At 36.2% G+C, this 16,546-nt stretch overlaps 1 protein-coding gene across 4 annotated transcripts in view; it reads right to left on the reverse strand.

Annotated features, from left to right (window-relative positions):
- The window catches only part of LOC132644096 (nardilysin-like), a 30,284-nt gene extending 13,942 nt beyond the window's left edge, over nt 1–16,342 (reverse strand). For 3 of the 4 annotated variants that reach the window (XM_060360651.1, XM_060360652.1, XM_060360653.1), the window contains exons 1-10: nt 15,982–16,342; nt 15,834–15,909; nt 6,749–6,795; nt 6,411–6,523; nt 6,264–6,337; nt 6,085–6,180; nt 5,862–5,981; nt 5,287–5,520; nt 3,902–4,050; nt 592–748 (exon numbers count right to left, since the gene is read on the reverse strand). In XM_060360651.1, the coding sequence (XP_060216634.1) occupies nt 592–748; nt 3,902–4,050; nt 5,287–5,520; nt 5,862–5,981; nt 6,085–6,180; nt 6,264–6,337; nt 6,411–6,523; nt 6,749–6,795; nt 15,834–15,909; nt 15,982–16,257 (1,342 nt within the window). In that variant the 5' untranslated portion in view covers nt 16,258–16,342. The remainder of the gene's footprint in view (nt 1–591; nt 749–3,901; nt 4,051–5,286; nt 5,521–5,861; nt 5,982–6,084; nt 6,181–6,263; nt 6,338–6,410; nt 6,524–6,748; nt 6,796–15,833; nt 15,910–15,981) is intronic. The other variant, XM_060360654.1, reaches the window with a different exon arrangement.
- Nucleotides 16,343–16,546: the final 204 nt, after the last annotated feature.

The following is a 16,546-nucleotide window of genomic DNA, read 5'->3' on the forward strand; positions in this document are numbered from 1 at the left end:
AGCAAACTTCTTTTAAAGAGATAATGGTGGTGTTGTCATACCTTGACTAATTGCATCATCACACCAGCATAGGTACAGGATGAGCATGTATGTAATACTTGTATGCCTCTTTTAGTCAAGGTACAATTTCACAAGAAAGAGTTAAAACTAATCTCTCTTACTTCTGGACCCTATTGGCTACGGGGAAACAAAGGAGTTTTTTGTTTTAAGGATAAGTGGGAAATGAAGAGGCTTCTTCTTGTCATCAAGAACGTATTCAAAGACCTCAAGTGTTCAACTACCAGATCGTGCTTAACGGTTGCTTCACAGACCACAAGCCCACCCACCCCAAACTGCTCACCTCATGTTATCCTAAAATTTCACAAGAACTAAGATATTATAGGAAACATTTCTTTTGTGCTATTCAATGGATCCTTTGAGTTGGTCAGAACACTAAATGGGGGTGCCAGATTACATATTCTGAAAACAATAATTTATTCAAAGAAAAGAACAGTTTCAGCAACTTGCAAAAGGTTGGATCAACCGACTGTCTGTCTCAATGTTGTTGTAAGCAGAAAGAGATCCAGAAATACACAAGGAAAGGTAGATAACCAGCAAGTTCTGCAGCATAATCATCTTGAGGTTGCTCCTCTGCATATCTAAATTCCATATTTGCAATATTTTGGAGTTCCTTGAATATCCACTCTTGAGGAGAATTTTGACGCAGGAGCTTGAGGTATTGATAGACAAAGCCAATGATCTCATGGATCTATAGAAAAGAAAAAGTTAGATATTAAAGCCACCAATCAACCTAAGTATAGATGATTATGTAATCCTAAAGGTGCAAAATTCTCGATTTTTCTAGTTAGAATGGATTGGTCATACCTATCCAATCAATAATTGTTTATGACTGACTCGCTATTCACTTGGTTTTTGGGTCATAATCATTATGTAGGAGAGATGGCCGAGTGGTTTTGTAATAACACAATTTTTAAATAAGGGTTTAGTTGGTAATTTTAGCTAAAAGGAATTTAAAAGAAAAGAAATTCGTAATTAGAATTAAAGAGAAAATAGAAAAAGAAGCAATTTAGTGGGCCAAGCCCAAAAAAGAAAAGGAAAAGGAGAGAAAAAAAAAAGGGCAAATAGCGTCGGATTTTAGACTTCTATATATCGTTGGAATCCTCTCGTTAAGGCCTTTCCGAAAACATAAGTCTTGTCGGGTTTTGAACACATTGACCAGAGGGCGTTTTCGTCCTTTAAAATTTAACTTTAACCGTTTAAGCCTCTAAAAATATAGAAGTGGTTTACCCTAAGGGTTTTGACCATTCTAAATCCGTTTTTGTGTAGTTTGAGGCAATCCGGAGACTCGAGAACACAGTTTTGATTTATTGGGAAGTGTGCTTGAATTGTGAATTTGAGGTAAGTGAGACTTTAAGCTTTGGGTACTTGCTTTTCAAAACCCGTTTTAAAAATATGTTTTGTCTGCCTGGTCCATGTGTTGGGGCGAGCGTGTGCTTGGCAGAATCGGTGGTTCTTAAGGCCAACCGCATATACTATATTTTCAAATAATCCAAAACTCTCTTTATAAATTATTTTGTGATGTGATATAACTGTGAGCCATGATATTGGGGCATTGTGTATGCTTCCCTTAGCATTGTGTATGCTTCTTGATTATATTGGGGCATTGTGTATGCTTCCCTTAGCATTGTGTACGCTTCCTGACATATTTGGCACATTGTGTATGTTGCCGTGGATTCATAGTGTTGACTAATTCTTTAACTGCCACTTATGACGGTTCGTAGTGTAAATTGTGTTGAGATATATAATATATTTGATAAACAGTGGTTTGGACCTTGGTTGCTATTATATAATAATATATTCATGTGCATAATATTTTTGTGCTTGTTGTGTGTTTGTATTTTCTAACACTTGTTCCAGGGGTAGTTGAAGTGGCGGGTCGAGGATCTTACTGGGTTATATTTATGTATAACTCACTCCTTACCTGCACGTCCATGCAGATACTGTCGTTGAGAACGAGGCTGGTAATTGAAGACTTCGTGAGTGAACTCTGTTGCTGAGGTGAGCCACCGCATTGTTCGTGGAGGCAGTCATTTCAACTTTATCTAGTTTATTTCTAGTTATTTCTTTTATTTTGGGTTTACATGCCCGACACTCAAACTCATGTAACTCTGTTAGATGCTCCATGGTCTTAGCGTGGGATGTGGGCTAGAGATTCTTTTTATCTTAGCGTTGGTTGGTTTTCATAAATCGATTATGGACTTGATTGGCGACTATTTCGCATTTTTATCATTAATAACGTTATTGGACCTGCACTTATTTTCTTTTAGTGCTTTTGTAAATAATTAAGAGTATGATATATGATTCGCCTGGCGGGTGGTGTTTGCTGGGTGTCAATCACGTCTAGCGGGTATTTTGGGACGTGACAGGTTTAAGGCGTAGCATTGGAATTGCTATGTAGACTTTTGTTTACCGAGGGTTCGAATCCCTCTCTTTCCGCACTTTCACCTAATTCACTAATGTTAATGACCGAAATGTATCAAATAGCAATGGAAAAAATGATTCCAACAGTTAGACCTTTCTTTGATATATATTCTCTATTCCTAATTGCTGTTTTTCGAAAAATACTAGAAAGAGTGTGATCATTGGACTTCAAATTAGGTAAGTTGAGACCTTACTTGACTCTATTTAAAGCATTGTGGTTGGTTAAATTTACTAATAAGGAGGAAGTAATGGAGCAACTAAGGGGGGGGGGGGGGGGGGGGGGGGGGGGGCGATACAGGCATGAGTTCAAATTCCAGTTAACCCACACAAAGATTTATAGCTTATGGGGTACCAGTGAGAGTCTCCTTCATAGTAATAGGTGGGTTCAATTCTCACTATTTAAGATGGATATGCTGTCATATAAGATTATAAATGACCGATAAGATTATAAATGATCACATTCGGCAGAAGATGCATAGTACACATAAAGGATAAAATGAGAGAGATGGCCTTGTAAACAACAGTTCAAGTCCCAATAGAGAAAAAAAAAAGAATACTAGGTGTCGTAATTTCTTATCATCTGCCTTAGGTGAATAGAATAACATGGTACATGTGTTGGCGAGAGGTAGCACATTTCCAGTGGATCAGTTAAGGTTCATTAGCAACCAAACAAAAGTGAGCGAATAGGTCACATGAAATGGTTCATTCATTCATGTCCTACATCACAACTTCCAGAAGCGACGGTCTAAAGTGTGAAACCATGGTGATTAAAGGTAAGGGGACAAGGTAGCCCTAAAACGACATAGAAATACAATCTCTGGGGATCAATATATGGAATCTATAAAGTCTTAGCACAAAGTAGAGCACATCCGAAGGGGAAAAAGTATTATGGAAGATGCCAATTAATTGTAATTAAGGTTTAGTTTGTTAGGAGTCTTAGTCTTGTCAGAGATTTAATATGTCAATAGAAAATGTAGAGAACTTCAAGTAGAAAACCTAAATCTTCAAATATTGGATTGCTACGAGTCTAAATAGAACAACATGGTTAATGAGAATTTATATAACTGACCCCAACTAGCTTGTGATTGAGGACACAGTTGTTACTGATCAAAAAGCTATAGTTTCCCTCTTAAGGATCTTTTTTCCTGGTCAGAATTCCCATCTTAATTATTTAATGGATCCGCATACCTACATGTTCATATTCTAGTATCAGCATGATTTAAGCTACTAAAGATCTAATATTTTTATAAAGCAAAGATACTTCTCCTGACTATCAATTAACATTCATGCATCAAAAGGTTGTCTTTCCACACAAATTATACTGGAAGCTTTACAAGCATCAATGATTATGAGAAGTATGTCAAATGATTGTTCAATATGAAATTTTGATCAGAAAAATAAGGGAAGCAAAGTAAACAACCTTTTCCAAGCCAAAATCAGTTAGATGTATTGACATGCCAAATATGTACGCAAATGAGGAGCGATGCATTCCTTCATCACCAACGCCAGCAGATATTGATGTTACCCAGCCTCTAGCCTTTAGGAAGAAAAGCAAGGAACCTTTTCCTTCTGAAACATTTTAATTTTCTCAATGCTCAGATCTCAATAAAACTACCACCTTCATCAAGTAAAAGCACACTTGTACAAGCACAGAATTTAAATTTACCAGCCACAATCATCACAACTGAAAATTTGCTAGTGAATCTAAGTGTGATAATGATACAGTATAAATTTCTTAGAGACTGTTATCAAGTACTAAGTTGCTTGGACTCGGGTGCGGGTGTCCGATACAGGTGCTCATCTAGAGGTCAGATCCTTCAATGATCTAAACAAGATTCGGGGTATGGATACGGGTGCGGATTCAGCTAAAAATAATTCAATTATTCAAAAATAGAGTTATAAAATATGCCTAAGTTATGGTGGACTATTTGGAAGGGAATGAATACGTGAATGCTTTAGAGCAAGTTTGAATCTGTAATTATATTAAGTACTGATGCATCTCCTTACTGTTTTTTGGTGTAATGGGGCTATTGCAAATGAAATAGAGGCCATGATAAGACTTCTTGAGTTCATTGCACATTCAACAGTGATGTTGACCTGTAAATATCTTTAAACCACCTTCTGGTTGTTGAATTTTTAATACAAATATCTACTAACTACAAAAAAACATATGCCTATAAGATTTCACCCTAACTTTCGTTTTTATTTCAAAAATCATTGTCTCTGTCTTGAACTTCTCTATCAATTTTGGTCAAAGTACCCTAAATCGATTGACCATATCCGGTACGGATCCCACGCCCATGTTGTGTCAACACGGGTGCGGCACCGTAAGTGAAGAGTCCGCACAACTTAGATCAAGTAAGGTCACGACACAAAACAACTCAAATAACGAATATGGCATATAAACACACCAAAGGGAAAATAGAGATTAGAGATACCAAAATTGTATCTTCCAAGTCTAAATCAGCTTAAGCAGCATTAGATTTTATATGATAGTGTTCTCTTAGCCCCGGATGATGTCTTACTAAATGTATCATTACCCAATTATGATGCTGATCGACTGCACTTGAACACATGACAGTCTGTCTAACCAACTGCAGGCAAAAGCTAACAAGCAATGCAGCCTGAAAACAATACTATAAAGGGAAGCAGAAGCATGGCAATAGGCAACTATAATGCATAACAAGGTGCCTGGTAATATATCTTTGATATGAAGCAACAAGAACTACTGATAAGACCTCCGTTACATTGTAACATATGCTTGACTTGAAACCAAAGGTAAGACACACATCTAGTACACCTTACCATGCCCCAGTAGATGAGCCAGATAATCTTCAGCTTTCTTCAAGTACCCTTTTCGAAGAGAAGGCAGCGTCCATGATAAATCAAGGATATGAACATCTTTAACTGCCTCTAACCAATAAAGTTTACCAACCTTCCAAATTGGAAGTTCACTTCCTCTGTCTGGATTTACCAGAGGGCCTTTTTTGACACTGCTAAATAATTCAAGAACCCAACTTTCAAGGATATCTAGGGACTCTGCAGTATTAAAAAATTATAAAATTAGTACGGAACACTTCGAAATGAAAACTTATGCGGCTACTTCCATAACTATCTGAGGACCATCTAAAGTAAAATATCATGAACATATTACCAGAAAATTTTCAGATACAATGAAAGAGCATTTAGAGTGGAGATCATCCACATCAATGTGGCCAGTATGTACTTGAGACCAGTTTCTACAGATTACAGAAACTAATACTCTATATCAAATTGTCATCTACCAACAAAAACCTCCTTGAAGTGGATTTAGCTAAACATAACTTCTAAATATTATTTATTGAAGTTCCTTTCCTTATTCTGAATCGCAAAAAAGTTACCTCCCCCTATAATAACCAGTTTCATGGATCCACCACGATAATTATCATGGTATAGTTTTAGAATTTGTTCCCTCAAATTGACTCCTTTCTCCACCGCATCAGCAAGGCTCTTCTTATTCCCTTCAAAAATCACGACAAGAGCATAAAAGGACAGTTCATATATTAAAATATTACATCCAAAGGAAAAGACAAAACAGAGATGATTTTGATGTCGTAAACTTACCCCAAAAGAACCGGTTAAAGGGATGGCCAGGATTAGATGTATGGCACTGTAGTTGTTGCAGGCGGCAGGAATCATTTTGTAAGACCTGATTAAATTCTGTAACACAAGTGTCAAATAACAGCATCTGAATTGGGTACGATTTGCGTTAGTGAGATTAAGAAAATTATAGTACAGCATACCTGAGTCCACAGCTAGTACCTCTCGCTCCATGGCTTCAGCTTTAACCAAAGGTGAAACAAAAAACTGAGAAAACCTGAAAAGGACACATAACGAGGTAACCACCTATTGCTCATAAACTTAAAAGAGACATAAAACATGCATTTTACCTTCTCAGTGCGCCCTTAAGGCAATCCCTCTTAACTTCAAAATGGTAGCAGGTATGTTCTGTTTCTGTGTATGCATTTGAACACCCTCCACGCTTGGACAAGTAACTATCATACTAGCAAATAAAAGAGTCAAACTGAGATCCACATTCTCGAATTGGCTGCTAGAATTGACACTTCATTCCTCTAAGCCATGGACTCGTATTTATTAATGCTTTAACAAAAGCATGAGATGTGAAGAAATTGCAAAGGTTTGAGCGGATGATAATTTTTTCAGTGAGATTGAGAAATAATCAGAGGACACCAAAGTATATACAAAAAGCAAGCAAAGAATGACGCACCTCATTTTCATCAGGAAAATCAGTGCTTCCCATGAATAGCATGTGTTCTGAATGCATAACAAATAAGAAGGATTACTTGAGTGTCAAAACGAATGATATCAAAATGCACATTACCAAAGTCAGTTTTGTGATATGTTCTTCAGCATTATTGACACTGGTGAATGAGAAAATTGAATTTTGGAATAATATTTGGCTTGGGTAGGAGGAAAAGAAGATAAAAAAGAAATTGCAGACTATACTAAGAAATTTTCATACTAGCGTGGTTTAAAAGAGAAGAAAGGCAAGAAGATGAAAAAAAAAAAAGTAGGGAACAAAAGAAAACTAGTATCTCCTCCTCACACTCTGATGTGATTCTTCGAGTTAACAAAGAACCAATCGACCAGGATCTTGTTCTTGAAGCGATTGATGGGCAGAATTCAAGAAACAGACGTAAATCGGGCTATACTTCTCGGAATTATGTGATTTCAAGACGAGGAGAAAGATGACGATTTGAACTATAAAAATGGCTCTTGAATCGTTTAAAACAAATAAATATTGAGGGTACAACGATGGAAAGAAAATTAGGATTCTGTGTATGAACTAGAACGAATTTTAATCAAGAAACGCGTTCTTAAATGATCAAGAACAAATAAAGTTCCTAAGTCACCACTTGAAATCAATTAACGTGATAAAGAAACACCACACGCAACTGAAAACAAGGTAAAGACTATCACCACCTTGCTTGGAACCAAAAACAAGGATAAAGAACAAGAAATAGAGAGAATAACTCTATTGCAAAATTTAGGTTTATGCTAAAAACGTGAATAGTGTTTAACAAAGAATAAGAACCCTTTATATAGGCCTAGGGTCTCTTCTTTTATGACTACAAATCCCTATTCTACTCTAGAAAGGAAATAGCTAAAAACAAGGAAAGTAAAATCCCTATTCTACAAGGAAAAGAATAAAGAAAACTGAATCCTACTAGATCTACGATAAAAGTCCTACCAATGATAGGAAATTAAATCCTACTAAAATAAAAATCAAGAAACAAGAAACCTATTTAGAAAAGGATTCAAGAAACAAGAATTGGAAGTAATCTTCAAACTTGAGCTTCTTGGACTTTTTCTTTTTCTTGAATTTCAGTCTTGTGTTTCTTGATTTTCTTGAATTTCTTGATATTCTTCATCTTTCATTATGTGTTCTTGATTTTCTTGAATTTCTTGAATTTCACAAGTAAATGCTCAAAAGAAGGTTAAAGGGGCACACCCACTATCTGCGAAGTTCCAAGTCATGCACATACTGGCTGTCATGAATTTCTCAGCTACCAATAAAAGAAGATGGATATTTCACTTTCCCTTCTCCCTAAACAATGTGTAAGATGCTACTTCAATTTTCATGAACAGATTCATATTTTTGCTCAAGTGTCTCATGAGCTCAATCACCAAGATAACAAATCCAACTTCCATTCAAAGCTTAAACAATATGTTAAAGGATCATGCATGAATTGTGCATCTTGCAATAATTTAACTTGGCAATAGAAAGATAGGTACCATTTAAGAAAGAAGCCAAGAACTAAAGCTCAAGACTCTAACCCCAGTGGTTTATTAGCTCTTCACAATTATGGTTCCTACTACTTTAGCACATTAGTCATTGAAAACCACCTAATTAATATGATTATATAAACATCATTCAAGACACACGATTCTCCCCGAAGAGGAAAAAGGGCATGAATTGCCTAAGTGAGGAGAGGAGACTCTCCGAGACTTGGTACGAAGCACTTCATCCGGAAAAGAACCATCAATTGTTCAAATTGTCAATGATTTATTTGGACTATTTTTATATGAATAATTTATCTACACCGTCATTAAAACAACCTTTTCTGGGTCCTAAGCCAAGGGCGTGCGATATATAATTCTAAAGATGTAGCTTCAATAGATTATGCCTGAAGCCATGGAGGATGGCCTGCATTAAAAGGGTTACAAGTGCAAAAAGTCTAGCCAAAAAAATGAGGAGTTCAAAATAAACAAGGTTCAATAGTTTCCAAGCTAATTCTATAATTTCATAGAGCAACAGCAAAGGAACATCGATCGAGTTTGACAGTTGTGAGGGGAATTAAACTATGCAGTAGATGCTTTTTGTGCGAATCTGACAATGAATCCCCTGCAGACCTACTATCGTGTTGTTCATATTCATGGGAGGTTTGGACCTTGTTCCTAAATATACTTGGGGTGCAAATAACAGAAGATAGGGTGTCGTAATAAAAAAAACATATCTTTTTGTCAGTTTTTTTTCTTTTTTGTATACTACTTTGTTTAGGGGTGTTTTTTTTTACATTGATGTTTAGGGGTGTTTTAACCCTTCATTCATGAAATTTATTACTTTATCAGAAAAAATACTTGGGTGCAATGGGTGGTTCCAGCATTACTGAAAGTAGCAATACGGAGATGGCATTAGGAGAAAATAAGGAAACAACTAAAATGCTTATGGAACATCATCCATTTAAGCATCTTTGTTTTTTGGTAACTGTGGCAGAAAAGAAACAACAGAGTTTTTCAAAAGCAGGCATAGAACAATACATGCAATGGAATATAGAGTCTTATCATCTTACAATTCTTATAGTCCTAGTGTAATATACAGGTACCAACCAAGATGTGTTGCCATATCCCAATAAAGGCTACAAAGATTCTCGACTTTTGCTGCAAAGATGTCTCTTTAGCTTTCTCCAACTCCTTCATAAGGGTAGACTTCATAGAATCTAAATCCCTACTGATTTGAATAGTGGAGCGTAAGAAGTCTCCAATCATGCCAAGGACTTCCTTGATCTATTTTCTGATGTCTAGCTTCAGTTTTTTCTTCGCTAGGGGAGCATCTTGTCTCCCTGTATCTCATAACAATTCCACCTTTAACAACTAAATCAACACACTCCTCATGCTCCAACCACATTTTTAATTTAAAAAATCATTTTCCCTTCTACCAATTCCCACACTCAGAATAGGACAATAAGACAATGGTCAGAACAAGATCTTAGAAGAACCCTTTGTTTTATATACTTAAAGAAGTCACCCCAATCATTGGAAATGAGGAACCTATCAATCCTTGAATTGAAATATTCATCTTCATCTTTGAAATAAGTAAATTGCACACCATGAAAAGGACGATCTATTAGTGATAACTCTCCAATGTTTTTTGAGAAATTTCCCATAAATGTTGGCTCTTGCACTTCTTTTCTCACTAAAACTTGTGACATTTAAATCCCTTCCAACAACACACAACAACGCTTCCAACCCCCTTATAGCAGCCAATTCATGCCAAAGCTCTTTGTTTTTTCCCTATCTCAGGTTCATATATATCAATAAACATAAAACTAATCCAGACTTTAGTTCTTTGATAAAGGAATTAGCAAAATGAATACTCTACAATTTATCATTACATTTCCACCTTTTATTCTAGAAAACTATAATACCCCCACCATTACCTCAAAATTCCATGATGTCCACCATCTATCGACCCTTATTTGCCTCATAAAAGAATAATCAACACTCTTCACTTTTTCTCCAAGAAACAATTGATATATGCATTCCATTCTTTGACCGTATTTGTTTCTCTTTATCGTCGAACAACTTACGTTCCGACTGGTTATCTTTAAGCTCATTTCTTCTCCTCTGCCATAATTTTTCCAACTTCGCCATAATTGACATTGAACTCAAGTAGTTTCAATTCCGTCTCACTATTCTTTTTTGGCATAGAGCTTTCAGAAGAGGACTCCATCTTGTAGACTATATTTCAATTCGTAACAACAAATCAAGAAGCTAGTTTTCAAATTGGAGGTTATTTAAACTATCCCTGGAATTGTGAGCTTCACCTTCATACATGGAAGCATGAGTATAGCATAAGAGTCAATTGCATGTCTTTTTCAGATTCTTCTTCAAAATTGTGGTATCTTACCCTCTCAAGTAGGCATGTTCATCAGTCAGATCGGACCGGGCTTAGCACATTTCGGATTATAATTTCGATTTTCGGATTTCGCAAAATGTAATCCGAATTTGATCCAAATACGTTCAGATTGGATCGGATTTTTTAAGTTCAGTTTCGGATAAATTGATTTGGATAATTCGGATTTTTGGTTCGGGGCATAAGTTGAATTGCTTCTTCTTCTTCTTACAAAATGACAACCAAATAAAATATTCATACTCAATTGCCTTAATATATAGTTCCTCATTGCTATCACAATCATACAAATAAAGTATTCATACAACAATAAAATCATTTTCAAGAATCCAATGGAAGCACTGATCCTATGAATTAACAAGTCCAATTTGGTAAAATCATCTCATACATAGAATATACTTACAATGACAACAAAAAGGAAATCTAAAAAGTAGCCATCTTTAAAATTAACAAATTCAAGCATATTGAACTTAGTAATATTTTTGAATATATGGGTTGATGTGTAATGAGTAGGGTATATTTGACTTATTAGATTGGACATATAAGTAATGCGCTAATATCCAATGGATAGTCGGGTAGGCTAAATATAAGGTATAACTCATAAGAAATTCTGTTTTCGGATATCCAAAAATCCGAAATTCCAAATCCAAAATCCGATCCAAAATCCAACAATGTTAAAAATGAAATCTGAAATCCAATCCAGAATCTGAAATTTTCAAAATGTAATTCCAATATGTTCGGATTTCGGTTCAGATTTCAGGTTTATCCAAACTATGCACACCCCTACTCACAAGTGAATGGAGTTCTTTTTGCTCTGATGTTGTTATATGGAACACTATCTCTGTGAAGGATCGGATCCAACTCTCCTCTTTCACCATCAACATTATCCAGAAATAAATTTTCATCCTATCCAACAGAGATATCTTGGACGTACACATCCAAATGAGCAGATTTTTAAACTGTTGCATCTCTGATTTCCACCATTCCCAGCATTTACATGAATTTTGTAGCTTTCTGACAAGGTGAATTTAATTAAGGCTTTTGGCCTCCATCTCAATTTCGAACGTGTTTTAGAAATTAATGGAGGAGAATCTGTAAAATTTAAAGGCTCGGCAATTTAACATGGATGAGTAGCTTTGCACCAGTAAATAAGTTTTGATTATCACACCGTGCTTGAGAAACATTTTAAGTAGAAATTACTAGGTTGTTTTTTCTCTCTGTCTGCTTATCAAAAGGCTGAGGCCCGACAGGTATAAAATTAGAGGTCCCTTACAAGCTGGCCTTCTAACATACTTAAAATTTGAATTAGGCAGCAAATTTGATAGGTATCACGTATGCATGTTATAATACAATGATGAATTATTGGTGAGAGTCAATGGCTCAGCCTTCAGTTTTCCAATGCACGCCTTCGATAAATCGAAAATTACATGCCGACTAGCTTTTCCAACCAAGATATTGATTCCACCTATATTGAAATACTAAATCTAAATTCATACAATGCAACTCTGAATCCATGCCATCTTCTAATCCATTTCTAGAAAGCCACTTAGTGTCACCAATCACTTTGAAAATGCTCTCCAACGAAAGAGGAGTTGGAAAACCAAGCCATTTTTCCATACATGATCGAGATGCCAATTTTTGCGGTAAAAAACACTGATTGGCGAGAACCATTAAAGATGTTGATCAAGATTTTTGAAACCCCAGCTAGCCATTTTAATTCTTTTCACTTCACTTCTTCAAGGATATTCAAACATGAAAAAAAATTACATTCAATTCTTTAACTCCCACTGAAATTTCTCAATTTCTATCGGCCCAAATTTTAATCTCTCAGCGACTGGAATCACCAAAACAACCACGATCCAAGTACTCTATTCTTAATCTGGGGGTGTTTGGTCAACTAAGAATATATTACTGCATTTTCCTTCTATTAAGATTTTGATATCTTCTCTTAGCCAACATGTTTTTTTATCAATTTGCCAACGTGTTATCTAAGCAACTTGGACATAACTCCACTTCATAAGACATAGACATCTCCTTTAGGCACAAACTTTTCTCCACCAATTTGATGATTTTACTAACATAATCCAGCCAGCCACAAACTTAGTCCAATCTCCTTAATGATAACAGTAGATTTGTTCCTTCCTTTCACGAATACTACTCTCATCGATTGTTACAACAAAATTCCCTAATGATATAGTAGATCATATCAAAGCAGATATTCGTGTGGAGGAACTGGAAGCTAATGGGAAAGACCGTGGTGGATGGCTACTAGCACAGGTAACTTTACTATCAGTAGTGCGTGGAATATAATCATAAATAAAGCCACCGCTGAACCTGCTTTGAAGCATATGTGGAACAAAGGTGTATCATTCAAAATCTCCTTCTTTCTATGGAGATTGTGGAAGCACAAAGTAGACAAACACAACAGGAAAGAATTCAACATTTGTTCCTGACAAGCACTTTTGCAACAGGGGTTTGGAGAGTGTTTTTATCGGCAGCAGGACTGAATGTGCACATGGCTCACATACACCAGGTAAAAATAGCATGGTAGGAAGCAGACTGTTGTGCTAAGCTTAAACCTTTGTTTAAAGCAGTGCCAGCATTTGTAGTATGGGAACTGTGGAAGGGGAGGAACAATCAAAAGTATAGGGTACCTAGAAAGTGGTACATGAGGTGAATAACAATTTATTTTATTTAACAAAGGTGATATGTCCATGGTTGAAAAACATACCTTCCTTATGGCCTAACACAGTGGCGGAGCCAGGATTTCCGCCGAGGGGTTTCAAAATATAAAAAAGTAAACATACGAAGAAGCCTAAGGGGGTTCAACATCTACTATATATACATAAAAAATAATTTTAACCTTGTAAAAACAGTGTTTTTTTCCGCCGAGGGGGTTCACATTTTAACCTTGTAAAAACAGTGTTTTTTTCCGCCGAGGGGGTTATGAACCCCCTCGGCTCTATGTGGCTCCGCCACTGGCCTGACATGATCAAGTACCTAGAAGATTACAAACCTCTTATTGTAACAAACACAGTATCTTGGCAGTGTGCACATGAAGGCTGGTACAAATGCAATACTGATGGAGGCTCAAGAGGCAATCCAGGACCAAGCTCTCTTGATTTTTGTGTGAGGGACAGTCAAGGAGATCTAGTATATGCTAGGGCCAAGAAGTTGAATGATACAACAAATTTGGTGGCTGAGGCTAGAGCAATACTGGAAGGACTTACACATTGCCTGGTGCAGGAGCTGCATCCTTTAATACTGGAAACTGATTCTATGATGATGAAGAAGGTGGTGAAGGGGAGTTGGGAACAACCTTGGAATATTGTGATGGAAGTGGACAAGATCAACCAGATGCTAAATAGTTTTAATGTGATTGTGCAGCATATCTTCAGAGAAGGCAACACCATGGCAGATTATTTAACCAATATTGCTTTTGATTTTGCAGGTGAAATTAATTTCAATACATTCTCTGGAACTGCCAAGTGCAGGAAGTAGGATTCTTAGTTTAGACAAGGCAAATACTATCTTAGGATCAGAACATACAGAAAAGAGGCGCAAATGAATAGCAGGATAGGTTGTATGAATTAATTTTTGACATGTTATTGACGGATTTTCGACGTGCGGTATTAGCTTTGCTCACTCTATTGAAAGTTAGTCAATACATGGTAATCTTGAAACATACAGTTAGCCAAGAAGAAGAACAAAATAAGAGCAGCACACAGAAGAAGCAGATGTTAGAGGCAGAGGAGTTCATCAGCACTGAAAAAGCAACCATCACAGTTCACGACTGCATGCACTGTTTGTGAGATTCAGGCATTACTTTCTCTTTTGAGTAATTCTCAGCATGGCGTAAGATTAATGGTACCTGGTGAGAGCTTGAGGTGTTGTTACATGATATTAGCCAAAGGAAAAAGGAAGAATATAATCTTAGCAGCAGTTCATAGTCAAAAATCTATACTAGTTGCTAGTTTTCCAGCTTTCATAAGCGTAGTTTCTTTCTGTTTTTTGTTTTCTTGTAATACTTGATTTGTTTTCATATATGATAGTAAACCACTAAGCTGCCTGCTTAGTGGTATATTTGCCTAAAAATAACTATTATATCTTTCAAAATAGTTGTAGTTTTGAAAGACAACACAGGAATTAAGCAGACTAATATTCTTCCATCTGCTATAAATACTCCTTTTTTCCTTCGAAGCCAGCATTTACGTAGTTGAGAAACAACTTCATGCAGTTGCAAAGAACCAAAGTTTTTTAATTACCTAGAAATCCACAAAAGTGAATGGCGCATGGTTCGAAATCCGGTGGATAATAAGCCTGCTCTTCTTTGACCCTATATCTGGTCAAATGCTATTATGTGAACAAATTCCTTTCCTCATTCCATAATCTCATACCAATTTTCCCCCAGTTCAGCCACTCAAAAGGATTTTATCCCAGAAAGAGAGAAGGCATTTCTTCCCATAATATCCAAATAGTTCCACAACAATTTCCTTTCTGTTCATCATAAAACTAGGCTTAAGTTACAAAGTCCTTTACTTTTCCTTCTCTCTCCCACTACTATTCTCACTGCATAAAAATTGGCCAAGCAACTCTTGATTTTTTTTATAAGGTAAATAATCAGGCAGCTCTCGGTTCTTTAATTTGTTTGTTAAGATCTCTGTCCACAAATATTAGTTAGTCTCCACCTTTTGAATCTCAATAAAGGCTACTTAACCTCCTTTCACTTACAGACACAATAAGTTCTCCACATGCTTTGTTCAACAAAGAATTAGACATGCCCTTTTCCACTATTCCCGCAAGTCAAAACAACAGAGTAAAAAACTAATAAGAGAAAAATATACCTGGCTTGTCCACTATGCCTGTTTCATCTTTATCCCTTTCACTTCCTTTGTCAGTTACAAGACTTACCGTGCTTTGCTAATCCATTCAACCCCCCCCCCCCCCCCTCCCGAAACACTCCTCACCCATTTAATGATTAGAGAAACCCTTAGCCCGGTCAAGTACTATTGAAAAGTACACCCTAATTTATGAAGAAATTAAGTAGATGTCCAAGCAATTAAGTAGATGAACAATATAATCAATCAGCTTGTCTTGGGGTTCAAGATTTGTGAAGGACAAAGTATTTTATTAATAAGTAATGTAATACAAAACTAACCAAGAAAATGTGCAAGACCCTGAGCCTCATTAGGATCAGAAAAGCTGCCCATTCTTACACACATTGCAGCTGCTGCCTGCAAAATGCCAACCAAATAAGAATAGCAACATATACTCCCTTGATTGAATGAAATAGAATAGAAACTGACCTTTTTCTGTGAAGCAGCTTTAGTACTCCCTTGAGTTTCTTCTTCTTCATCATCAGCGGCATCACTTTCTTCTTCATCATCAAAATCGCTATCTTCAGTTTCCTCATCATCATCATGTTCGTCGTCTTCACTTCCTTCATCATGTTCATGTTGTGGAAGTCCGATATCAGGATCGTGAACAACAAGAGCAGAAAGGCCATTAGGGAGTTGTATGTATCTGTACAAACGCTTATCATTTGGAGACTTTTCTACTACTATCTCACTACTAGTAGCCATTGTCGAGTATATATCTCACAATCTCAAGTCTTCACTTTCACCCACATCTCTTCTCTAGGGTCTCTCTCTCTCTCTCTATATATATATATATATATATATATATATATATATATATATATATATATATATATATATATTCCGCCTCCCACTTTCTCATTTGCACATCACCAAAACCCTCCAATTAATTTAAACAGAAAAGGGTCAAATTTGTCCCTCTGTTATGCCAAAAGGATACATCTTACCCTTTAATTATACTATTTTGTACAAAAGTATATCGTTAGTTCAAATA

The sequence above is a fragment of the Lycium barbarum genome, chromosome 6 (assembly GCF_019175385.1).
Source record: "Lycium barbarum isolate Lr01 chromosome 6, ASM1917538v2, whole genome shotgun sequence".
NCBI lineage: Eukaryota > Viridiplantae > Streptophyta > Magnoliopsida > Solanales > Solanaceae > Lycium > Lycium barbarum.